We start from the raw sequence: 27,249 nt of genomic DNA, 5'->3' as shown, positions 1-27,249 counted from the left end.
TACCTCATCTGATCCTCACAACAACCCTAGGAAATAGGTGACTTGCCCAGGGTCACACAGCAAGTAAGTGTCTAAGGCAAGATTTGAACTCAGGTCCTCTTGCCTCCAGACGCAGAGTTCTAGGGGCAGCTAGGTGGCACAGTGGATAGATCACTGGCCTTGGAGTCAGGAGGACCTAAGTTCGAATCCGGCCTCAGACACATAACACTTACTAGCTGTGTGACCCTGGCAAGTCACTTAACCCCATTGCCTAGCCAAAAGAACAAACAAAAAAAACCAGACCCAGAGTTCTATTCCCCGTACCACCCAGCTGCCTATAAAGGACCTTACCTTAGCATGAGGGTACTTCCTCAGCCTTTATTAGCTAGGCATAGCTAACTATACAACTATGACAAAAAAGCTGTCAGCCTACTCTTATCAAGCCAGGTTCTAGCCACTAGCATATAGAAAGCTCAGCAAGGCAGAAACCAAAGCCAGCCCAATGAGTCTATCAAAGTCATGGGAACCAGGGAGAACCAGGCCTAGTAAGAGCATTGTGATCATACCAAAGCATTGGAGTTGTGAATTGCTCTTCCACATATATTCTCCTTTATTACCCTCAGACATAATCCCCATGCCTTCTCATTATCCTTACTGATAGTGTCTAAATTTGTGGGAGAGTATGCCCTATATTTATGGGAGAGATGTTCTATTGCAAATTACTTTACTGTTTTATTAAATGCCTTTTTTTTTTTAACTAATTGTGTTTTCCGGCTGACTGAAAAAGCAGAACCATTGGTAGGGGCTCATGAGATAAAATTGTAAGTGGCTAAAAACGCACAGACTACTTTGAGCTGGGGTGGAAATATTAGGTATGAGAGATGGGTGCCATAGGTGCTGCAGAATCATAGGATGCTGCAGCTAGAGAGATCTATTTAACCTAACCCTCTCAAGCAACTGAGGCCCAGAGAGGTGAGTTCCCATGTCATACCGGTGATTCATAGCAAAGCCAGGATTCAAATTCAAGTCCACTGAGTCCCCATTCAGTGCTCCTTACCCTGCACCATGCTGTTTCTTTCTGCCTTATACTTGCTTTAGGAATCATTATTACTCAAAGTGAAACTGGCTTTCTCAGTTGGTGAAAGATCTGGGCTAATTCATTTACCCTTTGTGAAAGTTGTAGGGAAATTATTTTGTAAGCTGTGTCACACTATAGAGATGTGAGCTATAAGCATTATCTGGCTATAAGAAAGGAGGGATAATAAAAGCTCACATGTGTGTAACACCAAAGCACTCATACATTATCTTTTGATCCTTAGCATAACCTTGTGAGCTAGGCAGAGCAGGTGTTATTATCTTCAGAGGTTTTTTTGTTCTGTGTGTGTGTGGTTTTTTTTTTTTGTCCAGACCTGTGATTTCATCAATTTGGGGAATTCCCAGGTGACTAGAAAGTGCAGATGAGCAACTCTTTTGGAAACGTAAGACCTAGAAAGTTGCCAAGTGGCACTGCGATGTTAGGGACTTGCCCAGAGTCATATGGTCACTATTTGTCAGAGGCAGGATTTTAACCCAGGTCATCCTGATTCCAAAGCAATGCTCCCATCCTTTATACCATGCTATCTTTTTACCTTGAGTTTATTTTCAAATTAATACTTTTTTCAATTAACATAAATCTACTTTCTCAATCTCCTCTTTCTCTTTCCCTCCTCCCCTCCCTTCTTTACAACTAGGGGAAAAAGAAAAAAAAAAACCCTCGTAACAATTACGTGTAGCCAAGCAAAAAGAAAATTCCTCCTTTGGCTATGTCCAAAAATATATGCCTCATTCTGCACCCTGAGTCCATTCCCTCTCTGTCAGGAGGTTATAAGTATGCTTCATTATCGATCCTCTGGAATCATGGGTTAGTCATTGATCAGTGTTCCTATAGCTTGCTTTCTTTCCTTCTTTCACAGTTGGGGTTGTGACTTGCCCAGGGTCACCCAACTATTAAGTTTCAAGAGTCTGAGGTCACATTTGAACTCAGGTCCTATTGACTCCAGGCCCAGTGCTCTATGCACTGCGCCACCTAGCTGCCCTGTTCTTCTAGCTTTCAAAGTTGTTTTTATATTGTATAAATTATTTTCCTGGTTCTGCTTATTTCACTGCATCAGTTCATATAAATCCTCTTATGTTTCTCTGAAACCATCACCGTTATCATTTCTTATAACACAGTAGTATTCCAACACTATCCATGTACCATAATTTATTCAACTCTTCCCCAATTGAAGGGCCCCCCCTTAGTTGCCAGTTCTCAGCTACTACAAAAAAGAGCTTTTTAAGTTTTATATTTAATTTAATTTATTTTATTAATTTATATTTTTGTATATTTAAGTCCTTTTCCTTTGGGTTACAGGGACAGTTTAATAACTTTTTGGGTATAGTTGCAAATTGCTTTCCAAAATGGTTGTAGCCTTTCAAAGGTCCACCAACCTTCCTTTAGAAGGGTAGTGTCAAAGCCAAACATTTGGCTGTGATGCCTCAACTAGGTGAAAGGAATTTTTTTAAAAATTGAATTACTCAACCAGAACTGAGTGCTAACAGGATCTGTACATCTCCTTGATGTCATATCAAAGTTGTTGCATGGAAGACTAAGGGACTGTCAAAAAACTTTGCATAAAAGAGAGAAGCTATCTCAGAATCAAGAAGTAGAGATTCTGAGCATCATAGTTCTAGAGATTAGAACAAACATGGAGTAAAGGGAGGACTGAGCTGTTCTAGAAAGAGGAAGATAGAGACCAAGGAGAGTCCTTGGCTCTTCTGGCATATTTGAGAAGAGGGTCCAGGCTGAGGGAAGTCCCAAGAAAAAGGGTGCTCATCTCTTTTCCCAACTTCACCTCCTGATCCCTGTCTATTCATTGACACTAAATAAATTGCTGTTTCATTACTCTGTAAATTGATTTTTGCATCAACCACAAGTGACCAGGGATTAGCTAACAATAGATATTAATATAAGATTAAGCAGAGAACTCAATTTTTTCTTAAGTGTTAGGAAGTTTTTCTTATTAGGGACTTAGAGCAACTGTGACTGAACTCACTTTTCCTCTAAAACAAACTACCCAAAACTAAAGAGAAGAAAATTGAGTATACCTTAGAGACCATTTTATTTTCCCCTAGACTTAAAATGAGCTAATCATTTGAACAAGGTATCACACATTAATGTGCCTATTTTCCCTTGCAGTCCCTCCAAAATTGGTCATTTTCCTTTTCTGTCTATTTTGCTGGTCTGATGCTCATGAGGTAAAATCTTGGTTACTTTAATTTGCATTTCTCTAATCACTAATGATTTGGAGCATTTTTTTTATATGGCTATTGGTAGCTTGGATTTCTTCCTTAGGAAACTGCTTGTTCATATCTCTTTTGGGGAAATTAATCACATAGATTTGAATCAGTTTACCTTCAATTTACAGAAGCCCAGGAAGATTAAATGATTTAACCAAGGCTACATAACTTTTAGGTAGAAGTGTCCAAGCTCCAATTCTGGTTCAATTTATGACAAACTCCCAGAATTCTCAGTAGACAGAAGAACATCAGAAGAACATAGTAAACAATCATGTGGGCAAGGATTCCTAACCCATGATCTCTCCTGTCCTCCTTTCCACCAGACCTTGGTTTTGCCCCTCCTACCCCTTTTCTCAATGTTCTTGTTCTAAACCAAGTCAAGGCTGCTGAAAAATATAGGATTTGGTCCCCTCTGCTCAATTCCCTGTGAAAGTCAACTTCAACTACAACTTCAACAAATATTGAAGGGCTGCTGTTTATTTAGACTCTGTGACTGGCTCCTGGGAGTGGTGGGGGGCAGAAAGGGGGTGGTAATACAAAGATTAGATAGAACTTAGCTCCCAGCCCTCCTGGGCTTCACTGTCTAGCTAAGAGGATGACAGGCAAACATATAAAACCTCTGTTGAATGTATTTTCTCACTTGGAGTTCAAAGGAACAAGAAATCCTGGCCCATAGCCCCGGGAAAGCAAACAAACATGCTTAGGCCCATAGCCCAGGTAACAAGGAAGGAGGAGCTATAATAGTTGCTATGACTAAACAAACAGACATTCAAGAAAGACATGAGTCCTTCTGGAACTTGAGGTCTGAAGGTTTGGAACAGTGACTCTTGAAAAACATTTCATTCCTAACTTATTGTGCCAAGGAAATCCTGATAATAATAATAACATATATGGGGGGGGGAGGGAAGAAATCCAGTGATTTCATCTATTAGGAGACATCCCACAGAAGCAGGGTGGCCACTAAACCTTCTAGTCTTATAGAGATGTCTAGGGCTGAGGTGTCAAACATGCAGCCCCCAAATGTAGCCCCAACCATATTAAAATGTGATTGGAAAATGTTTGGAAAGATAAAAATACAATAAAACGTAGATAACATTACATTTTTGAAAAATGAAATCCACATGTGCCTGCAGAGACCTTTATGTATACATTAATGGCCCCCATCCTATTTGAGTTTGACACTATGGCTCAAAAGGGCACTGGAACTTGCCAATAGTCCCATACCTAGAATGTGTCAGGGTTTGAACTTGAACAAGAGTCTTCCTGACTCTAGACTGGCCACAACACCTCAATACCTCAATACTCACAAGAAGAAAGAGGAGAAGAAAAAAGAGAAGGAGGAGAACAGGAAAGAGAAGGAGGAGAAAAAGGAGAAGAAAAGATAGGAGGAGGAGAAAAAAGGGAAGAAAAAGAGAAGAAAAAAGAAGAAAAAGAGGAGGAGGAAGAGGAGGAGGGGGAGAAAAAGGAGAAGAAGAAGAAGAAGAAGAGAAGAAGAAGAAGAAGAAGAAGAAGAAGAAGAAGAAGAAGAAGAAGAAGAAAGAAAGAGAAAGAAAGAAGTTGTAAAGCACTTAGCCAATGGTACATGTTGTTGTTCAGTCGTCTTTCAGTCATGTCGGACTCTTTGTGAGCCCATTTGGGTTTTTCTTGTCAAAGATACTGGAATGGTTTGCCATTTCCTTCTCCAGCTCATTTTACAGATAAGGAAACTGAGGCAAGCAGAGTTAAGTGACTTGCCCAGAGTCACATAGTTAAGGAAGTTTCTGAGGCTGGATTTGAACTCAGGAAGATGAGTCCTCCTGACTCCAGGCCCAGCACTCTATCCACTGTGCCACCTAGTTGCCCATCTGGCACATAGTAAGAGCTATATATCTAGATAGTAACTATTATGATTAAGAAGATAATATTATAATACATAAATCATTATTAAGGATATCTAGCATTTACATAGCACTTTAAGGTTTATGAGGCATTTTAATGTTATTTCATTTGATCCTCACAAACAATTCCAAGGAGGTTGGTGCTATTATTATTATTCCCATTTTACAGGTGAGGAAACTGAGGAACACAGAAGTGAAGTGACTTGCCTAGGGTTACTGAGCTAGTATCTGAGACAGGATTCAAATGTGGGTCTTCCTGACTCCAAATCCAGCACTCTGTCTGCTGTGCCAGCCAGCTATCTACACCCCCAAAGTGTTTTCTCCCAAATATTCCTATGAGGAAGGTAGCTCAGGTACTATCCTCATTTTACACGTGCAGAAACTGGGGCCCAGAAAGATCTGATCACAGGAACACGGCTATTAAGAGGCAGGATCAGGCCTGCTTGAAGACAAGTCTCAGGGTCCTTGCAGCTATGGCAAACTGCCTCTCTAGGAGCCTTGCCAAGGGTATTGACAGTATAGGCAGATGACTAGCGAGGAAGGGTAATTTAGGGCTGGGGGTAGGAGGTGTCCTTATTTATTATGGACCTTCAGATATTCACTTAGATGCTATTTCAAAAGTCACCCAGCCTAGGAAGAGGAGGCTAAAGAGCCAGAATATAGAGTTGCCTGGACAGGAAGCAAATATTGTCATCTTTCATGACGCAGACATCTCTTATTTTATGCTACATGGCAGAAGCTTGAGTTCTTCTTCCTTTGGTTGTACAGTTCAAGCTTTGAGCTAAACTCGAGTGAGTGCCTGAGAAGGAAGCTGGGTGGTAGACTGGTTAGAGTGCTAGACTGGTTAGAGTGCTAGACTTGGAGTCAGGAAGACCTGAGTTTGACTCTTGCCTCAGAAACTTACTAGTTGCATGACTTGAGGCAAGTCACCTAATCTCTTTCTTCCTTGGTTTCTCCATCTGTAAATGAAAACTGATAATGGTACCTACCTTGCAGGGTTGTTGTGAGAACCATATGCGATTACATACATAAAATGCTTTGCAAACCTTAAAGTACTATATAAATGCTAGCTATTAGCTCTTTGTGTGGTGATGAAGAATTGGAAACTGAGAGGATGCCCACCAACTGGGGAATGGTTGACCAAAGTATTATATATGAATGTGATAGAATACTATTGTGCTGTAAGAAATAATGGAGATGGGTTTCAGAAAAAACCTGAGAAGACTTGTATGAAATAACATTAAGTGAAGTGAGCAGAACCAGGATAACAATCTATACAACAATAATATTATAAAAACAAATGACTTTGAGAGACTTATCTTCCTCATCAACACAAGACCAAACTCATAATGAAACATGCTACCCACTCCAGATAGAGAACTGATGGTCTCAGAGTACAGACTGAAGCATATTCTTTTCTTTTTTTTCTTTCTTTTATTCTTTTTTTTGGGAGGGGGTGGGAGGAAGGCCAATGTGGGAATTTGTATTGCATGATTATATATATTTGTGATGGGTTTTGTTTTTCTTGCCTTCTCAATGGGTGGGTAGGTAAGGATGAGGGAGAGAGAGGATTCAGGACTAAAAATAAAATAAAATCGAATTTTAAAAAAATTCTAACTATTATTAAGTGAATGAAAGAAACTAGGTGACATTTATTTAACTATTTTCTATCATTTAAAACATGGTTTGCAAACCAGTAAATTTTATTATGCCTTTTGTTTTTATATCACTTTCACTTCTAGATTTACTCTAGTCCCCTTCCACATTCCCACTGCTTCCTCACACCTGGGAAATGACCTGTCCCTAGTAACTCTGAAGAACAGTTAACTATAAACAAATAATTCTGAAACCAGTCCAAATGCAGCATTGTGCTTTGAGGGTCCCCATTTCTCTATTGATGGAGGAATGTAGGTTTTATTATCTGTTTTCTGGGATCATTTTTTTTCAGTTACTCAGAGTCCCTGTTGCTTTTAGTGATCTTTTTATTTATGTTGTGATCATTGTGTTCTTTTGATTTGACTTATTTCACTCCACATCAGTTTATATATATTTTCCCATGTTTCCCTGAAGATTCCTCATATTGGGTTTTTTCTTACTCCGGAATAATATACTATTACATTCATTGCCATAATTTGTTCAGCCATCCTCTAAGTGATGGGCACTCACTTTGTTCTCAGCTCTTTGCTACCACACACAAAAAAATAATGCTATGAATATTTTGGTATGTGTCGAAATTTTGTTTCTCTTTGACCTCCTTAGGGTACATGCCCAGTAGCAGAACTGCTAAGAGTAAAGGAGTCACTTTTCTTGCATAATAACCTTGTTTAGTTTATTTCTTTCTCTAATAGCTTTAGAGCAGGTTGGGTCCCCAGACAGATATTAGGGTGTCTGTGAATTGTATGCAAAAAAAAATTCCATTTTTGTTTTTACTAACTTAGAACTGACATTCAGCATTTTTTTCTATTACAGATGTAGGCAATATATATTACTCCGAGAAGGGCTTTTACCAAAGATTACCACAAGGGTCCTGACACAAAAAAGGTTAAGAATCCCTGTTTTACATTGTATACAGTAACAGCAATCTTGCAATGATAATCAGCTATGAAAGACTTAGCTGCTCTGATCAATACAATGATTCACCACAATCCTGATGATGAAAAATGCTGTCCACCTCCAGAGAAAGAACTGATGAACTCTGCGTCGGTTTGAAGCATATTTTTTTCACTTTTTTTCCCTCACAACATGGTTCGCGTGGAAATACATTTTGCATGACTTCATATGTATAATGGGTGTATTTCTTGCCTCTCAATGGGTAAGGGAAAGGTGGGAGGATGGAGAGAATTTGGAAATGAAAATAAAATACATTAATTACAAAAAAAAGAATCCCTGTGTTTTAGGGAATATTAAAAGGCAATTAATAAGCTCTGGTGGTAAGGAGCATCAGTGACCCAGAAAGGAGTTACATACTGAAAGAGAAAACTCTTTAGCACTGGTGACATTAGAAAACCCTCTCATTTGTTCACACCACTTTCTGACTTGGTGTGTGTTTGGCACCCTAAGATTGTCTGTACAGAAGGGTCCTAGCACTCCAGCTTCCTAAGGAACAACCAAGAATTCACAAGTAAAGAAAAACCAATGAGGAACTAGGAAAGGAAATTAGTCCTTGGGCCCCTTTAGCTGACCCTGTGGTAAGCTATATATAGGATTCACCTGTAGGGCCTCTAGGTTAAAACTAAGTTAACTCCAAGGAGAAGGCTAAAAATGCAGGAAGTCATTGCTGGGTTGGAGAAAATCATCTTTGATCTTGAGGATGATGTGGAGAACCAGACGGGTATTGGGTTCCTGCCCTTCCCAGGAATGGACAGTAAGTGGGGGGTGAGGGGAGTATAATAGTTGGCCATGCTTCTAAGTGGGGGGGTCCTTCCTATCTCCTCTTGATATTTCTTTAACTAATATTAAGGTTCTTAATCTGGGGTCCATGAACTTTTAAGCAAAATTATGACTGTTTTTCAATAGAATTGGTTTTCTTTGTAATCCTATGTATTTATTTTGTACATTTAAAAACTTTATCTGAGAAGGGTGTTCATGGGATCACAGACTGCCAAAGGGGCCTGTGAGACTGCCTAGCCTTTCTCTTTCATTCTTTCTTCATTATGTGCCAGCACACACTTCCCTGGCCAGAAAGGAAAGGCTAAATCAAAGGCCACCTGGTCTGATCTAGGATTTCAAGAATAACCCTTTTACTCAGGAGCTCAGACCTGATCTCTTATCTTCCCCAAGGCTCCCCCAAGGGGCCAGCAACTACATAGTCGTTTCCATATGGTATGTTCTGAGAATCCTGAGAGATAAGGTGATCAGAGTAAAGAACTGAACTTTGAACCTAGATCTCCTGCTTCCCAGCTCAGTGCTCCTACACAAGCTATTAGGGGGGAGGGACAGCAGAAGAAAGAGGAGAGACAGAGAGAGACAGAGACAGAAAGAGAAAGAGAGAGAGAGAGAGAGAGGGAGAGAGACAGACAGACAGACAGACAGACAGACAGACAGATAGACAGACAGAGACAGAGACAGAGAGAGACAGAGAGAGAAAGAGAGAATTAAGTTAGTTTTAGGAAGGGGTGTGATACTGTGGTTATTTGATGCTTACCACGAATGGGGATTCTCTAGGTCCCTATGCTCTGGGATAGTAAGATTTTTTTTTTCTTTTTTAAAGGTGAGAGGTAAGGACAGAAGTAAACTCCACAACTTGGGCTGTTTTCTTCTTCCCTTCTAGAATCAGGGGTGGCTGTATGTACCTTCTTTCTCAAAGGTCTCTGTGAGAAAGGTGAGTTGAAATGAAATAGGATGGGTCTGGATAGGGAGTAAATGCCTAAGGAACATAATCTGTCTGATCCATTTCAAATCTATTTGAGTCTGTTGGGGACAAAGGGGAGGGGGCAGGAAGGAGGGAGTAGTGCCAGGGCAAGGAACAGTGACTTGGAATTTGAAAAGGGTAAGCTAGACCCTGGGGGCAGCTGGGTGGCACAGTGGATAAGGTGCTGGGGCCTAGATCAGGAAGACTCATCTTCCTGAGTTCAAATCTGGCTTCAGACACTTCCTAGCTGTGTGACCCTGGACAAGTCACTTAGCCCTGTTTGACTCAGTTTCCTCATCTATAAAATGAGCTGGAGAAGCAAATGGCAAACCACTCCTTTATCTCTGCCAAGAAAACCCCAAATGGGGTCACAAGAGTCAGACATGACTGAAACAACTGAACAAGCTAGACCCTGGCCGAAGGAGTGTCATAGTGTCACCTCAAAGATAGTAAAGGTGTCTTTCCCCACCTGACAAATATCTCTCCATGATAACAGTAGAAAGAATACTAGCTGTGGAGCCAGAGCGCCTGAGTTGAAATCTTACATCTTGACAACTTCCTACCTATATGTCTTTAAGCAAGACCTTCCTGTAAAATGAGGGGGTTGGACTAAATGGTTTCTGGGGGAGAAGGTCCCTTCTGGCTTTAGTTCAACTTCCAATTCATCTTTAGCCAAATGTCACAGTTGGGAACTTGAGGCCTAGGGTCATCCCTGCTGCCCCAGAAGAAACCTGTAATCAAGGCCAGCCTTGGAGAGGAGAAAGAAGTCAGGAAAAGAAAACTGAGGGGTTTGTGTTAAAAGCGATGTACCATCTCAGCCTTTTTTTAGAAGAGTTTGTTAGTTAACAAATAATATGTCAGCCTCTGGTACTTCTCTAGACCCTCCCCCCACCTCCCCCAAGTAAACAGCATATCTCCATATCCTCCCCTACTGGCTACCATTCTAAGCCACTACGTCACAGTGGGTTACCATTTCATTTCCTATACCCTAAGGCAGTGGTCTTCCAACTTTTTTGATTGTATACCCCATTAGTAAACAATTTTTGAGCACTAACTCCCGATGAATGCATATTTACTAATTTTAAAATTACATGTATGTACTACTGTTTGTTTTGTTTCAGTCATTTTTCAGTCATATCTGACTCTTCATGATCCCATCTGGGGTTTTCTTGACAAAGATACCAGAGTGGTTTGCCATTTCCTTCTCCAGTTCATTTTACAGATGAGAAAACTAAGGCAAACAGGGTTAAGTGACTTGCCCAGGGTCACACAGCTAGGCTAGGAAGTATCTGAGGCCAGATTTGAGCTTAGAAAGATGAGTCTCCCTGACTCCAGGCTCAGCTCTCTATCCACTGTGCCACCTGGTTGCTCCCATGTACTACTGTGCTGTACTAATAATGATATTTTTAAAACTCACCAGACATCTTAACTAGACATTTGTAAAGGACAGGATGACGAAACAATATTTGATGTAGAGCCACTGGGGTTTATTAAGTATGAAAGACTTCCTCCCTTTCCCCTTTTCCTCCCTCCCTTCTTTCTGCCTTTCCTCCCTGCCTCACCTTTTCCTTCCTCCCTTCCTCCCTCCCACCTCTTCTTCTTTCCTCCTCCCTCCCTTCCTTCCTTCTTTCTTATTTTACTTCCTTCCTTTTTCTTTTTCTTTCTTTCATCTTAAGTAAAGAAGTCAGGCCAGAGTGTTAGGAAAATCACTCTGGCAGCTGAGTGGAGGATGTATTAAAGAGGAGAGAGACTTAAGGCAGGTAAATAAATTAAGACGCTGTTACAATAGTCAAGGCAAAAGGTGATGAGGGCCTGGACTAGGGTGGTAGCTTTGTGAGTAGAGAAAAAGGGACAGACATGAGCAATCTAGAGACAGAAGCCACAAAATTTACATGAACTCCTTGAGGTCAGGGACTTTTTTTTTTTGATCTTCATTTAGCAGATAGTGGGTAATACTTGACTTGGCTTATTAGCTTTATGTGAGGTGATGGTTAGTGAAGATTCAAAGACTGACTGAGCTTGTGAATCTGGGTGACTAGAAGGCTGATAGTACCGTCTCCAGTCATGGAGATAGAGCAATGAACCTGGAGTCAGGAAGACCTGGGTTCAAATCCCACTTCAGACCCTTCCTAGATGTGCTACCGTGGGCAAGTCACTTAACCTGTCTGCCTCAGTTTTCCCATTCATAAAATGGGAATGCCGATAGTACCTATCTCTCAGGGTTCTTGTGGGGATCAAATGAGATAATATTTGTAAAGCACTTTGCAAAACTTAAAGCATTATGTAAATTGTAACTATTACTCTCCCCTGCTCCCTAATCATATGCTCTTTGAGATCAGGTTAAACCCCCTAGGGAACCTTGGTCCTCACTTTGGATATCACTGATCTAGGAGATGACCTAGCCACAATGTCTGAAGTTCCACTGTTAGTCTCATGGTGCAGGTGTAACAGCAGGCTAGTGACACCTTATCAGACCTGTTTCTGAGACATTAGAGACTGATCTCCAAAGAACCTAGTGGGTTTATGAAAGAAAGGAAGAGGGGAAAATACAAGAAATACTCAAGACAAACTAAGTCATAGTAGCTGCCAAGGCCATCCCTGCATGGTGAGCTGAGAAGGTAATAAAGGAAATCATAAAGAAAAATTAGCTATAGTGGAGATACGGGCAGACAGTAAACTCCTTTAGAGTGGAAATTGTTCTTTTTTAGTCTTCCTTCCTTCCTTTCTCCCTTCTTCTTTCTCCTTCTTCCTTCCTTCTTTCTCTCCCTCCCCCCTTTCCTCCCTCCCCCTTTTTCCTTCTTCCCTTCCCCTTTCCTCCTTCCCACACCCTTTTCTTTCCTCCCTTCTTCCCTTCCTTCCTTCCTCTTTTCTCTCTCTTTCTTTCTCTCTTTGTCTCTTTTCTTTCATCTTCCTATCCCCAACTCTTAGCATAGTGCCTAGCATGTATTAAGAACTGTATAAATGCATGTTGATTGAATAAGCAAGTAAAAGGAGAAGACTGCCCTAAGCATGACTGAAGTTAAGTGAAATTGTATCTTCTGTATCCACCAAATACCTGTTGAGTCTATTCTGTACGAAGCAGGTAGCTGCTTGGTGAATGAGATGTCATTCCCATAAAGAATCTTTCCCATCTACTGTGAGAGATAAGGGAGCATTATCATGTAAAAAAAGAACCTAAATGCCTAAGAGAGATATGAACAAGGTGCTGTATGAATTAGAGGAAGAAGGGATCACATCCAGCTAGCCAGATGATGAAAGCTTTATAGAGAAAGCAACATTTTAGCTGGGCTTAAAGGATGGGTAAGATTTCAACAGGCTGAGATGAGGGGATGGGGGAGGGTGAGAGAGAGCAGGGAACCTGAGCACACTCAAAGAGCGAGGAGAGCCTGGGATGCATTGGGAGAAGCATGAAATAAGACGGGAAAGACAGGGTACAGATTATAAAGATCCTTGAGTATTATAATAACAATTAATAATAATATTTATATGCACTTTAAGGTAAAATGCTTTACATATATCATTTCATTTGGTCCTTATAATAACCCCAAGAGGTAGGTGCTATCATTATCTCCATTTTACGGTTAAGGATACTGGGACAAAGAGAGTGACTTGTCCAGAGTCACTTTAAAAAGTTTAGACAGCATTCCAAAGACCACTGACTCTTTTTGTTTGTTTGTTTGTTTGTTTTAAAGCAGTGAGTAGAGTGATTTGACATGAGCCTTTTTATTATGGCAATTAATTTGGCAGCAGCTTATTGAATAGACTGGCAGTGGAAATAGTAGTTTGGCTATTGCAACAGTTCAGACAAGGAATCATGAAGACCAGAACGAAGCTAGTAGCAGTAGGAAAAGAAAAGAAGGAACAGATACCAAAGAGAGGGGTAAACATGAATCTGAGTAATTCAGAGAATGATGGTGGTATTTACTGAGAAATCAGTAAGCAGAAGCAGGTTTTGGAGAAAAGATAATGAATTCTGTTTTCATAAACATGTCCTCCTGGTACCTCAGACTCAGTCAGGTCGAGAAGTCTTGCAGCAATTAGAAATCTGAGTCAGTATCCAGGGAAAGCAGTGAAGCTGGAGAAACAGCTTAGGGAGCCTTGGACTTACAGGTGAAGGTTACCTAATAGGGTGAGGTTACCTAATCTATTTCTACCTCCCCTTCCAGGGCCCTTTTATCTCACCCCACATCCCTTTTTTGTTTTTAGCACAGCCATTTCCAAAATGATTTTACAATAGTCTAGGGGACTATAGAGGGCTATAAGCACACTGTGGCATTTAGCAGTATTGCCCCATTTGGGGAACATCTGGACTACAGCTGGAAGTCACATTGTGTTCCCACACCAGTTACATTTTAATGTCTTCCATAACTACTTGGGGGGCCTTATTAAAAGATAAAATTTTTGCATATAGTACTGGTATCACCACTCTCAGGGTTGTTTGCATTTTAATAACTATTGAAGATGGAAAACTCAAAGGAATGAAATTTTACTTGTAGAATTAAAGGCTAGTAGAAGAGATGTACTTGGTTAGGGAGCCTTCCTAGCACCCCTCAAAAGACATCAGATAGATAGGCCCCCTTACTCCTGAGAACGTCTCTGCTTGAAAACTTAAAAATATGAGCATTCCTTCTATTGTTAGCAATAGGGAAAAAATCAATTTAAATGATAGGCCATTAAATGTAATATTGCCAGGTAGGATCTAATCTGAAGTTTTACAGGATAGGCCTATTGTAATAATACTATGCTTTAGTTTAGTAGGTAGCAAGTAGGATTACCTTTCCCCCCTTTTTTTGTACCTTAGCTTTTCATGTTTTCTTCCCTTTTAGGTATCTTCTGCCTCTAATCTCAAAAAAAAAAGTCTAAACCTCTCAATGGGAGGAAATCCAAGCACAGCTGCAGGAAGAGGGGGAGATGGGTGAGAAGGGGGAACTGGTAGTTGGAATATCCTACTCTTCTGCCTCCCGAAGTAGTGATGTCATTTGGGGGAGTAGGGGAAGGTGAGCCTATCCTAGGGAGAAGCATGATTTTCTTGGGGTTCATCTGCATTTTCTAGGCAAGCTCTGTCCGTTCCGGCATGATGATGGGGAGAAGACGGTGGTGTGCAAACACTGGCTGCGGGGTCTTTGTAAGAAGAGCGACCAGTGCAAATTTCTGCACCAATACGATACCACCAGGATGCCCGAGTGCTACTTCTATTCCAAATTTGGTAATGCATCTTTTCTGGTGCCAATATTCATATGGCTAGTGCCCATTCCTTTAGTACCTTACTAAGGAGGGGCTGAATGGTGAGTTCAAGAAAGTCTCAGTGAAATTTGGTCCCAAGAAAAGGAAAGAAAAGGAGGAGATTCAGGGGGAAGGGTAAGACAAACTTTTCAAAGGAAGATAGGTACATCCCAGGATGCCAGACCTGCTAGGCAGGGTCTATTAAAGGACTTGGGAAATTGTTACTTCCTTTTTCCACCTCTCAGAGAAATGTAAACTACAGGTTACCCTAAAGAACACTTAGTATGTGTCCTATCTACAGACTATTCGTGCCCGACTTCTGAGCTCCTATCGGTCTGATCAGACACAGTCAGACACACTGTACCTTGACCCCAACATAGTGATGTCATTTTGGTCCTCTTTCAGAGTGAAGGAAAATAACCAACATGTCCTGTCTCCCTAGGGAAAGTTGGAGGGGTGTGTGTGTGTGTGTGTGTGTGTTGTGTGTGTGTGTGTGCGCACGTGCACACATACTGAAAACCAAGTCCAATCTTCAAAATATAGTGCAGGAATCTTCCATGTAGGACTTTACAATGGTATGTAGTCTTATTTGCAAACAAGTAGAAAGTGTGAATAATCCAGTCAGAAACATTGGGTTCAAATCCCAGCTCTGCCATTTAACTATTTTAGTGACCTTGGGCACATCACTTCCCCTCTCAGGGCCTCAGTTTCCTCATCTGTAAAAAAAGGTGACAAAAGTCTTCTGTATTTTTTTTAGTATGTGTTCTGTCCAACTTGCTAACCATTTTGATATGTATATTTTTTAAATGTCATCGTTGATCAATGAAGTACTTTCTGGCTTCATCTGATTTGGGTTTTCTCCTATGTATCACTGAGGATTTTTGTTAAATTTAGGAGTACCAACCCCATCCCAGCCCTTGTGGGCTCAGGAGTGCCAGTCCACTTCCAAGGAAAAGGAGACACAGTGCTTCAGCCTAGCATCAATGCAAGCCACTTAACCTCTGTCTGCCTCAATTTCCTCAACTATAAAATGGAGATAATAATAGCACTTACCTTGAAGGGTTGCTGTGAAGATCAAGTAAAATAACAATTGTAAAGCACTTAGCACAGTGCCTGGCACATAGCAAGCACTTAATAAATTCTTGTCCCCTTCTTTCCATCCTGGGTGTGGGCCTGACCCCTAAAAAGAGAAGAATGGGGCTTTTCTCAAACTGTCTGGATCACTGTGCCTGGGAGGAAAATCTCTTAAATAAAGCTTAGGGTTTGCTCATGTCTGGGGTCTCCCCTACAAGGGACTAACAGAGTCCCTTCTGGAAAAGCTACTTGATATACAAAGCTGATAGTAAGTATAGAGTAGCTATTTTTTCCTACACTAAAAAAAAGAAATGCTTCAAACACCAAAGGCTCATAAGCACATAGTAACAAGTACTTAATACATGAAATAAGAGCCCATCACTCTGATTAGACTCTCCTGGGAAGCACAGACCACTTTGTGGGAATGTGGAATCGTTTTTATTCTCCCCTTTGACTGGTCTGTCTGAACAAACTCACAAGGTCCAGCTCTCCCGGCCAGCATGCTCCCAGAAGCGGTCACCTCGAAGAAGCAGCATCATTGCAGGAAGCATGACTTGGTGGCCAGCTGGCACCAATCACCAACCTAGGAGTTTTATAACTGATGAGAGAGCCTCCAAGGCTGCACATGTCCATCTTTCAGGTTGCTGGTCAAATGCCTGTGCTCAGAGAAGGAACAAAAGGCAAAGAGGAAGCCAGGTTCTTGAAGTGCCATTTTGGGCTTGCCTAGGCAAGCTCATATTGATTGCCATTTTCATGTGCTGGAGTTGGGAGCTTCTGTAGCCATTGAGGGGTACCTCTCCCCCCCCAACTGGAAGTCTGAGAGAATGTACTGGATCCATCTTAAGAATCAAGTGCTCAAAAGAGATTGGAAGCAGTTTCTCTTCATTCTTCTTATAGTCTACTTAGGGGAGAGGTTCCTTCATAAGTGAACCCCAATGGCCCATCCTCTGATACAACCCCTAGTCATGGGAACTGATCTAAAGAGTTGCTGTGTAACCTCAGCAAAGCAAAGAGTATATCATTCAGCAAGAAGCCAATGGATGTGTTCATCTTCATAGAGCCAGAGTGTATGCCCAACTCCATGGAAGATCCCCCAGTCCAGCTGATCAGGGGAGAATCATCCCCACTATGGTAAGAATTGTCACAAGAGATCAGACTCAAGGATCATCCAGCCCACTATCCTCTTGCCAGTATCATTCATGGGATCATAGATCTATAGCTGGAAAGAGATCTAAAAGGCCTAAAAGAGATCTAGTCCAACCAACCCATTTGAAAGATGAAGAAACTGAGGTCTAAGGAGTGTACGTTACCTGCCCAAGGTCACACAGGCAGAACAGCAGAGAGAGGATTTGAACCTAGTCCTAATGGATGTCCTGTGGCAGAGCTTGGTGTATCTCTAAGACACAACCTTAAAAGTCAGGTATATCTTCAATTTTCTTTGAAGCCACTTATGATTTTATCATTCATAGAGGTCTGTCTTTTGTTTCTGTAACAAATGAACACATATTATCCTTCCCTGGTGTCCTATCCAAAGCATCCTATTTTCTCCACTCATTTAGATGACCAGAGAGGTAGTTTTGTAGGATGGATATAGAGCTGTCCTTGAAACCAGGAAGACTCCAAGTCAACTCACATTTCTGATACCTATTGGCTCAGTGCTCTAAGCAACTCTCTAACACAGTGTCCTATACCAGATGTATAGAAGGAATTCACCTAAGAGTTCCTTATACCAATGGAATCACAGATCGGGTCCCATTTGTATGAACTTTTGTTAGTCTTCTTGAGGGGAGAGGGGAGGAGGAGTAGCCAATGAGAATAGGTGGTGTGAGATGGAGAAAGTGTGTGTGGGGTGAAGGGGGCGGGGGGGGGAAGTGTCTGGCCTTTCTGAAATGATCTACCCACAAAAGATGTACTACTGAGTGACCATTGTTTAACCAGGAAATAATGTCCGGGAAAAATGGTGTGTTAGCACCACCTTCTGGTGATGAAAAGAATTGCATGGTCAAGCATCCTTTCTTAGAGGCAGAGAAGGGGAAGAAAAAATGGAATAAATTCTAGATACACAGACTTTGCTCGTTAAAATATTGAACCAGTCCTCAGAGGATAACTTTTTGCCTTCATTACTTGATTGCTTCCCCATAGCATCACCATACAAAATGGGGATCTGTTCAACAGATGCCTTACTGGAGTTGTGTCTTGGGTTATGGTGCTGGTTCAGCCACTAATTGTCTCACCTTAGAATTCACTTAATTTCTTTGGGCCTTTGTTTTTTCCTCTGTAAAATGAGGAGGTTGGACTCAACGATCCTGTACAGATGTGAAAAACAATGAATCTCAGAATTTTGATGTGCAGGGTAATGTCTTTTTTTCCCCCAAAATAAATCCATCCCTATGAGAGATGGGAACTGGACTTCTGAATCACAAGGCACTAGAGCACCTGGGTCTAAGGAATAGTTACATAGCACAGGGGGTAGCATGTTGGACTTGAGTTAGGAAGCCCTGAGTTCAAATATGACTTCAGACATTTATCAGCTGTGTGACTTCATCATCTTTTAGCCTCAGTTTCCTCATCTGTAAAATGGGGATAATAATGGTACCTACCTCACAATATTGCTGTGAAGATCAAATCACATAATATATAAAGTGAATTGCAGATGTTAAAGTGCTATATAAGTAGTATTCACTGAGAATTGAATAGCTATTATTATTATATCATATCACCAGAGGGATTTCATGACCCTTCACATAAGATCAATTGGGCAAGGAGCCCAGGAGACTAGCCATAAGTCTTCTTGCCACAACAGCAGGATAGAATAGTAGGGTTCTTCATTTTTCTGGGAAGGGTATGGGGCTAGGCATACGTCTAGAGGAGATATATGGAAATATCTTGGTATTACTTTAAAGGGCAAAAGACAGAAGAAAGAGAGAACCTTCCCATGTAAGGACCCAGATTAATCTAAATAGGTGTGGGGATGAGATGGAGGGAGGAGCTCCAAGGGATGGACACAATAGAATGGTGATTGGTACAATTTCAGGAGAATGCTGCAATAAAGAATGTCTTTTCCTTCATGCTGACCCAGCCTCCAAGATCCAAAATTGTCCCTGGTATGATCAAGGTTTCTGCAAGTATGGTAAGGTTGTGACTGACAGAAGAGTTCAGTTTTTCTCTTCTATTATGCAAGTACGTGGGGAAGAGGAAGGATGTGATTTATTGCTGAGGTCCCCTAGTCCTTGACATTGACGCTCAAATCAGAATAGAAATATTTTCAGCCTCTTTTATTCCTACCAATAGAAAGGAATATATATATATATATATATATATATATATATATATATACATATATATGTGTATATATATATATATATACATACACATAATTTTCAGTTGTGCATGGCACCTTCACAAAAACTGATCTTATTAAGGCATTTAAAACTCACAAATGAATGCAAAAACATTAAATACATTCTTTCATGACCAACAGCAATAAAAAATTAAATTCAACAAAGGACTACTGAAAAAATCAACTGAAAATTAAATATTTTAATCCTAAAGAACTGGTGAATCAAAGGACAAAGGGTAGCTAAGTTGAGCAGTACATAGAGCACTGGGCTTGAAATCAGGAAGACTCATATTCCTGAGTTCAAATCTGGCCTTAGACACTTACTACCCATGTGATCCTGAGCAAGTCACTTAATCCTATTTGCCTCAGTGTCCTCATGTGTAAAATGTGGCAAACCACTCCAGTATCTTTGCCAAGAAAACCCCAAATGGGATCATGGAGAGTTGGATATGATGGAAACAAAACAGGAACAAAAGACAAAACATAAAAATGATAGATAATATCATTAAAGACAACATTAGGAGTGACCCACCAAAATTTGGGAGATGTAGCCAAAGCAGTCTTAAGGGGGAAAATTTATATCTCTTATATCCCTAAACTGAATTCTCTCCAGCCCCTAATTTTTGTAATGGCAAATGCCACTATTTTATCAAAAATCTTAAAAACAATCATGAATTTCTTATCTGGATATAACATCCTTCCTGTTATCCTTTTAATTTAGTCTTAAGTGTCTGGATTATTTCTCTTAGGCATGATTAACCTCTGAGCACAACTTATCCATCTCTGCTAGCTTCAGAGAATCTCTCCCTTCTGGGTTAGAATTGCTAGCTGTGTGGTTGGTGTTGGGACCCTCCCAAGTTCTAGACTAGTAAACAGAGGAGGATGTCACGAAGGGAAAGGGACAATGCCTAAAGTTAACACAGCCCCAAAGGCAATAAGCTAAATATTTCTCAGCATCAAAGTTCAAGCTCCATTTACTGTCAAGTGATAGATTCATCTAACAGTCCCTACTGGCATAACGCTTCCCATTTGAATAGCAAGAATGAAGACACCAGGTCCATACAATTACTTTTGAGTGGGCAGGAAATTACTTTGGCTCAGTGATCATCCTCCCATTGCAGCTTCTCTGCCTGTGTTTCCTGTCACTTCCTACCCACCCCAAAGCCAATTCTTCCTGTCTGTGTAGGGGCTGAGCTGCCTAAGGTGTGTCTCTTTTCGGCCTGGCAGGTCCTTTGTGTAAATTCCGTCATATGAGAAGAGTGCTGTGTACCAACTACTTAGCTGGCTTCTGTCCAGAGGGACCTGGTTGCAGATTTGCACAGTATGTACTTCCTTGAGCCACCAGCTCACACCAGAAAGCTAGGTTAGACTCTTCACTGATTCCTGGTTCCTAACCCCCTAAAGGACAGAGGCATTCTGTGCCTCCAATAGCTCATAGTAAAATATCTCGTGCCTACTATTTAGGTTCCCCCTCCCGAAGTTCTCACTCTTCCAAAGTAGCCCATTCTACTGATACACTATAACAAAGGTTTTCTTGTTACTCTCTACCCCTTGATTTAACAAAATTCCTCATTGTCCATCCTGAAAACAGCAGGAGAGAAACCCAGTTACCAGCCTCCGGCACATGCTGGCTACATATTTTCTTTCTTCATTGGTCTGGGCAGAAATCCTCTCCCTTCAAAGTTTGGAAACCTGAGGCTTACAACAGTCTGTGGTGTTGAGCACATTAATAGACTGGAACTGGGTGTGTTCGATTGGTTCTTTAATTGTCTCTCATATACTCTCCTCAGCCCCAAGATGACACTGTTACTTCGTAAAGCAAGTCACTCAAAGGTAAGAACTAGAAAGGGGTCTGTGTCTGCTATGCTGACCTCATTTCCATTTTCTTTCATCACTACGTTTTCCAGGAGGTCCTAACCCCAGAAAAATGGCACCTATTTCCCCCATGAAAAAGATGACATCACTAAAGTATGCTGTATTTTTTTTGCAAGTGTTCTGCCTAATTTGCTAACCATTTTAAATATTTTTTAATGTCATCACTGATCCATAAAATACTTTCCAACTTCATCTGATTTGGCTTTTCCCTTACATATCATTTAAGATTTTTGTTAAATAAAAGAGTGTTAACTCTATCCCAGCCTTTGTGGGCTCAGGAGTGCCGATCCTCTTCGATGTAAAGGGGGGCAGTGTGCCTCAGCCTAGCATCTATGGAAACAGAAGCAGTTACTCTTTTCAACAACAGCACACCAAATACCAAAAAGAACCTAGATTTAGGGGTAATATATGAGCAAGTAGGATCTGGCTTTGTTTGACAAGAAAGAGAAGGGGGCTTTCTTGGTGGTGGACAGGAAAAAACTAGAGCAGGTAAAGGGAAGAAAGAAAGGAAAGGCCTGAAATGTGATGTGGTACAAGGGATAAAATTACCCATCAGGGGACCTGGGTTCAAATCCCAACTCAGTTACTTATCAATTGTGTGGTCATTGGCAAATCACTTAACCTTTCTGGTCCTCTTTCCTTCCTTGCAAAAATGAAAAGGTTAGACCAGATGACTACTAAATCCCTTTCTAAATCCATAGGGCACTACACGTTAGCATCTAAGTCCATTTAGATTATTTCTAGGGTGGATCTCTAAGAGGAAAAAGAGACAGCTTGTTGGCTGGGCTGCAGATACAAGTGGGGCAAAGGCATTGTAAGATGGGAGACATCCCTGGCACTTGCCATCTTAAAAGGGGAAATAGCTGATAGTAATATCTATGACTGGAGATTGCTGGCATAAGGTAGAAAGCTCTTCTAACTTGCCCACTCAACTTCTGAAGAAGTATAATAAATGTACAGTTATCCCTTCCACATCAAGATTAGAGGCACTGTGCCCCACAATCTGGAAAATCCATGTAAAACCTGTTAGGGTAATGCTTCACCTTCATTGACATTTAGGAAATTACATAAGGACTTTTCTTGTATGATATGCCAGAGTCTACTGGAATGCATTTTTTTTAAAAAATAATAACCCTGCACTCCTCAGTTTCTAAACCTTTTCTGTATCATCTGTTGGTCTTCACATGTCATCTGTAACTTCTGTAAAGCTCTCCAAAAATTCCCATTTATTTCTTATGGTGACCTGAGATTCACTGAAACCATGATGGAGAAAGTTGAAATGTGGAAGGGATAACTGTAATCACTCTCCTCTCCCCACCCGCAATCCCTTTTCCTCTGGATAAATCGGCAAATAACTAGTCTCTACAAGCTTAGCTTTGAATCTGAGTATTTCATCACCCTCTGAGCATAGCACCATGCCCCCACACTGGAGAGTTATTCAATAGGTCTCAACTCCTATTTTTCCTTTCCTGCTTTCAGAATGTAAGTCAACCACAAGGGCCAACAAAACTTGATTCCATTGTAGAAACATCTGAGCGTGGTCAGCAAGAGAGCCCACCAGCTGAAGTCTCCAGCAAGCCCACTGTGTCTTTTGCAACAGTTCACTTGCTTTAGGGTGGGTATGGAGGCCAAGGGGATTTTTCTGCCTTTTGTACTGTGAACTAGGAGTATGTTTTGATCGGTGATCTGGGTATGAATAATTCCCTATGTGTAACAAGTAAGGAAAAATCTGTACTTGAACTTAAGGAAATAAAGTATGATTGGGGGAGAGGGTAGATGCTGGCAAATCAAATGCTCAAGATGCTGAAAAGTTGCCACTAGGCAATTCTCAGCAATATGATCTTATTTTTATATTTCCTGACAAATGGAGCAAAAACTTGCTTTTTTGAAAAGACAAAAAAGTTAATAAGTTAACAAAGGTTATGCATTATTCTCTTCCAATTATTATTTCATTGGTCTGTATCTATATAGAGCCTTTGGGAACTTGGGGTGATTGAGCTCCTTTACTCTTTCTTGTCGGTGTTAACATCTATCCTGAGAAAAAAGGAAGGAAGGAGTAGCTAGGTGGTGCAGTGGATAGAGCACTGGCCCTGAAGTCAGGAGGACCTGAGTTCAAATCTGGCCTCAGACCAAACACTTGACATTAGCTGTGTGACCCTGGGCAAGTCACTTAACCGCAACTGCCTAACCAAAAAAAAAAGGAAGGAAGAAATCTGTTAAGTTCTTATGATATGGGATACCAAATTGCCCAGGGTTTTTTTGAGCTTATGGGAAAGAGCAAAAATGGAATCCTTAGTTTTCTTGGCCTTCCATTTCATTCATTTTTGTAGTCCCAGTCAGTGACTTTTACGCTTTTGTCTTTTACCTGGCATCACTGTGCACTCTGAGGCGCTTAAAAATCCTTGCTGAGTGAATGAATGTGGTCTGTCAGGATGTGGACAATGTTTACTTTCTTCAAGTTTCTTTTTCTAGCTAACTACTGCAGGATCTCTTTTTGGCAGGAAATGCAAATCGGGGTGTGTGTGTGTGTGTGTGTGTGTGTGTGAGAGAGAGACAGAGAGGAAATCAAATGTGCTGTCATGGGTTCTGCTGAGGTTTCACTATGCAATGTGGGGAGTTTTGTAGCATATCTGAGGTGGAAGTTAAGTCCATCAACTTTTTCCTTTCAGCGCAGAGGAAGGAGCCATTATGATAACAAGGGCGACAAGAATCAACCAACAGTATTCTTCAGAAAATAACAGAATATCTGGACGGCTGGAAGACCTTTTTGGCAAACATCCCCGGGGGTCACAGCACATGAGATACTCACTACAAGGGAACTTACCTATTTAATGTTGAAAGTATTGTAATTTAATGAGGAAAACGCACTGAAGCCTGAATAGCATGAGGTAAACGCTTCATCCTATTCTCTTATCCAATAAATGAGTGAACCTCAAGCAGAAATGAAGGCAGAATGTCTGAATCTGATTGGTATTGACTTCTAACATATAGTAAATTCTTGAATACATATTCATTTATATATATCCACATATATATTTACTCATATACATGGAGATATATATATTTTAATATATACATATATGTATATATATTCAATATGTTGAATGTTATCCAAGGGAAGAAACAAAATTTAAGAAAATCCACGCCTTCATATTTTCCATGGTTCTATGTAAGCTAGATCTGCCACATGTGACTGGAAATGCTTCTAAGAGATGGCAAAGTCTCATAATTTGTTCTAATACAATAGTTGCCTTCAGCACGATGAAGGCACTTGGTACTCATTCTAAATGTGATGATACATACTCTGTGCTTCCACTGTGCTAGGTCCAAGTGAGAGATGCTTTTTTTTTTAATCTTATACATGACATGCACATGTGACAGTTAATTTGTACCACTCATGACCTTCATATTAGCAATGGGGCTGCACCTGTGATTTTACTGGCACAAGTAACTTCTGGGTGAGGAAACTCTGCCAATGCAGGTTGGCACTTTATCTGAATCTTACAGCAAGTTCCTATTTGGGGATTCACTTGGTCTGCGAATTTGGAACTTTCAACATTGTGATGACTGTATTTCAATATACTTGGGTTTTTTTTTTCAATCCAATGTACTTTATTGAATGCATTTCAAAACATTCTCAGAAGGGGTCCACAGGTTTCATCAGACTGCCAAAGGATCCATGACACAAAAATAGTTAAGAACTTTTGGTCTTAGAAAGACAATGTGTAGAGAGGCCATGGTGAGAAATGTGTGTAATCCCTATTGCTGGGTAAGAATGAGACTGGTGGGTCAAGAGTTCTAAGATGCAGGACTACTCAGGTTGGAAAAACACAGTAGTCCATAATGAACCAATCTATTTCCAACCTGGATGAGAAAAGAAGAAAGAAATAAAGGAGGGAGGATGACAGAAAGAGGAGGGAGGGCAAGAGTTAAGTGATTTGCCCAGACTCACACAGTGAGTATGTGCCAGATGTAGGACTTGAACTCAGGTCTTCTTGGCTTAGACCCCAACTCCCTATCCACTCCACCAGTGGTGTTAAATTCAAACAGAAATGGAACCTTGCAGGACACATATTGATTTCAAAAACCACAAACTAACATTATCTCAGTTTTGCTGTATTTTTATTCATTTTGCTAAACATTTCCCAATTGTACTTTAATCTGGTTAGGGCCATCAAACCTGGGGCTTCTGTCCTACACCAAGATACCTTTCTATTTTTATATTAGAGGAGGTCAAAATGTTATAGAAAGCAGTACAACTTGGCTTCTTTCGGGAAGGATTCATGTAAGAGGTGGAACTTGAGTAGATCCCTGAAGGACAATGGAATTTGGGTCAACAAAGTAGTGGAAATGCATACAGTATGTCTGAGAGACAATGAGGATGCTGGATGGTTGAGGGAAAAAAATGTTGGGAATAGTGGGAGATTATAGTGCCACTCTGTTATCTAGAGAGGGCCCTGAAAAGCAAAGTGAAAGAGTTTGGACATTACTCTGTAGGCGTATACAAGATTAATGAGTGGACAGACATGATGAAAGTAGATTTTTAGAAAGACTATACAAGATGATTTGAGAGGAAGGAAAATGGCAAAAATGAGAATAGTGATGGTGTAGTAATAATCCAGGCATAAAATAAAAGTCTGGACTTGTATGGTAGTAATGGGGATGGAAAGGATTTTTCCTTTGAAATAACTCAGATCATCCTTTGAACCTGAAATATTAGATACTAGGCATCTAACTCGTTACGAGGAAGAATTAAAGATAATAGATTTGGACTCTTGGTGTTTAAATCAATGGTATTATGGATGGAGATAAGGGAATTGATATGAAGGTGTGGAAAGGGAAAGAAATAAGTTATTTGGACATATTAACTATGAGATGATGACTGGACCTCCACACAGAGATATCTACAGGCACCTGGCATTTGGGCTAGAATGGAGAGAAATAGAGCTAAGTTCTCCATAGTGGTAATTAGTTGAAGATGTGAATGGATTACAAGGGAATGTGCAGAAAGAAGAGTACAACATTTTAATTTAGACTCAAAGCAACTTTATTTTTATCAAGTCAATGTGTCAAATCTGTGCTAATGAAAATCTGGCTACTTACTGACAAACTTTCAACGGCATCAATTAGATGTGGGTTCATTTTCTTTAAAAAAAAAAAAAGAAATACTAGCAAACTGATGTGGACTTTCCTTTCTAGAAGATGTTAGCTTTGTTAAACAGAGGCAACTACCTAGCAAAAATTGATACAAACATACTCTCTAATAGATCATATGATGTGTGAACTAGAGTATCCTGAAACAGCTATAGTCTTTTTACTGCTGAAGTAGACTTCGACTGTAACATTCATGGCTAGGGCACTTGAGTTTAGCAGTCAGTCTTCCCCTTAAAGGTTTAAAAATAACATTTAATATCCTAGCCCTTAGTTAATACAATGGAGTTCCCTAACACAACTGATTATATGTTCTGGTAGATGCAACCATGTTGTGATTCTTTTGGGTTTTTTTTTTCTTGAAAGGCACCTGGCTAAAACTATTTTCTTCAGCCTTACAGTGCCAGAAATTCCCACCACTGATCATTCCTTCGGGCCAAGAGATTAGGTCTTGAGAAAACCCTTTTTTAAAAATATAAATGCTAGATCTAGGACAAGGTAAGTCTTTAACATTGTTGTTGGATTATACAGGTCAATGGAAAGGTGCTAGAGGAAGGATGGTACAGTAGCATTACTCTCATGTGAGAAAGTAAAGGGCTGGAGCACATAAATTATATAGATGGGAAACTGGGGGCTCCAAAGTAATTCCCTTAAAGATTATTTCAGAAATTCCTGGTCTAGAGAGGATGGCCATAAAGTCTTCCTCATATGGAAACCCCATATAGAAATATGGAAAGATTTGGTACCATTAGTCTAGATCTGAACCAGATTTGAGGGGAAAGCATCTATTTTCCTGGCTAAGTCCTAGCAGGAGTTGTAGTTACCACAATTTACCTGTTTTTCCTTTTAAAACTAAGACTCCAACACACAGGTTAACTGTAATACAGTGCACCAAAGTAATAAAATGAACACTTATTACTTCTCTGCTCCACACCCTCCATTCAAGTGGGCCAAGAAAGACAGTCTGTGTGATCAGGCGCAAATTTAGTTTGACCATTTTTTCTTTTCAGTAATTTCCAAGTAATAAGATCCTAGCAATGAGAATAATATTCCTGTAGCAC

General features: G+C 40.5%; 1 protein-coding gene across 1 annotated transcript; it reads left to right on the top strand.

Moving 5' to 3' along the window:
* The first annotated feature begins 8,435 nt into the window (after nt 1-8,435).
* CPSF4L (cleavage and polyadenylation specific factor 4 like) lies at nt 8,436-23,984 on the top strand. Its single transcript, XM_021002595.2, has 8 exons — nt 8,436-8,538; nt 9,445-9,495; nt 14,579-14,731; nt 18,857-18,952; nt 20,390-20,483; nt 20,953-20,995; nt 22,517-22,652; nt 23,707-23,984. The coding sequence occupies exons 1-7, from the start codon at nt 8,436-8,438 to the stop codon at nt 22,649-22,651; spliced, it is 675 nt and encodes a 224-aa protein (XP_020858254.1). The 3' UTR covers nt 22,652; nt 23,707-23,984.
* Nucleotides 23,985-27,249: the final 3,265 nt, after the last annotated feature.

Source organism: Phascolarctos cinereus, unplaced genomic scaffold (assembly GCF_003287225.1).
Source record: "Phascolarctos cinereus isolate Bilbo 61053 unplaced genomic scaffold, phaCin_HiC Scaffold_5;HRSCAF=322, whole genome shotgun sequence".
Taxonomy (NCBI): Eukaryota; Metazoa; Chordata; class Mammalia; order Diprotodontia; family Phascolarctidae; genus Phascolarctos; species Phascolarctos cinereus.
This window is presented reverse-complemented; position numbering and strand designations above follow the sequence as displayed.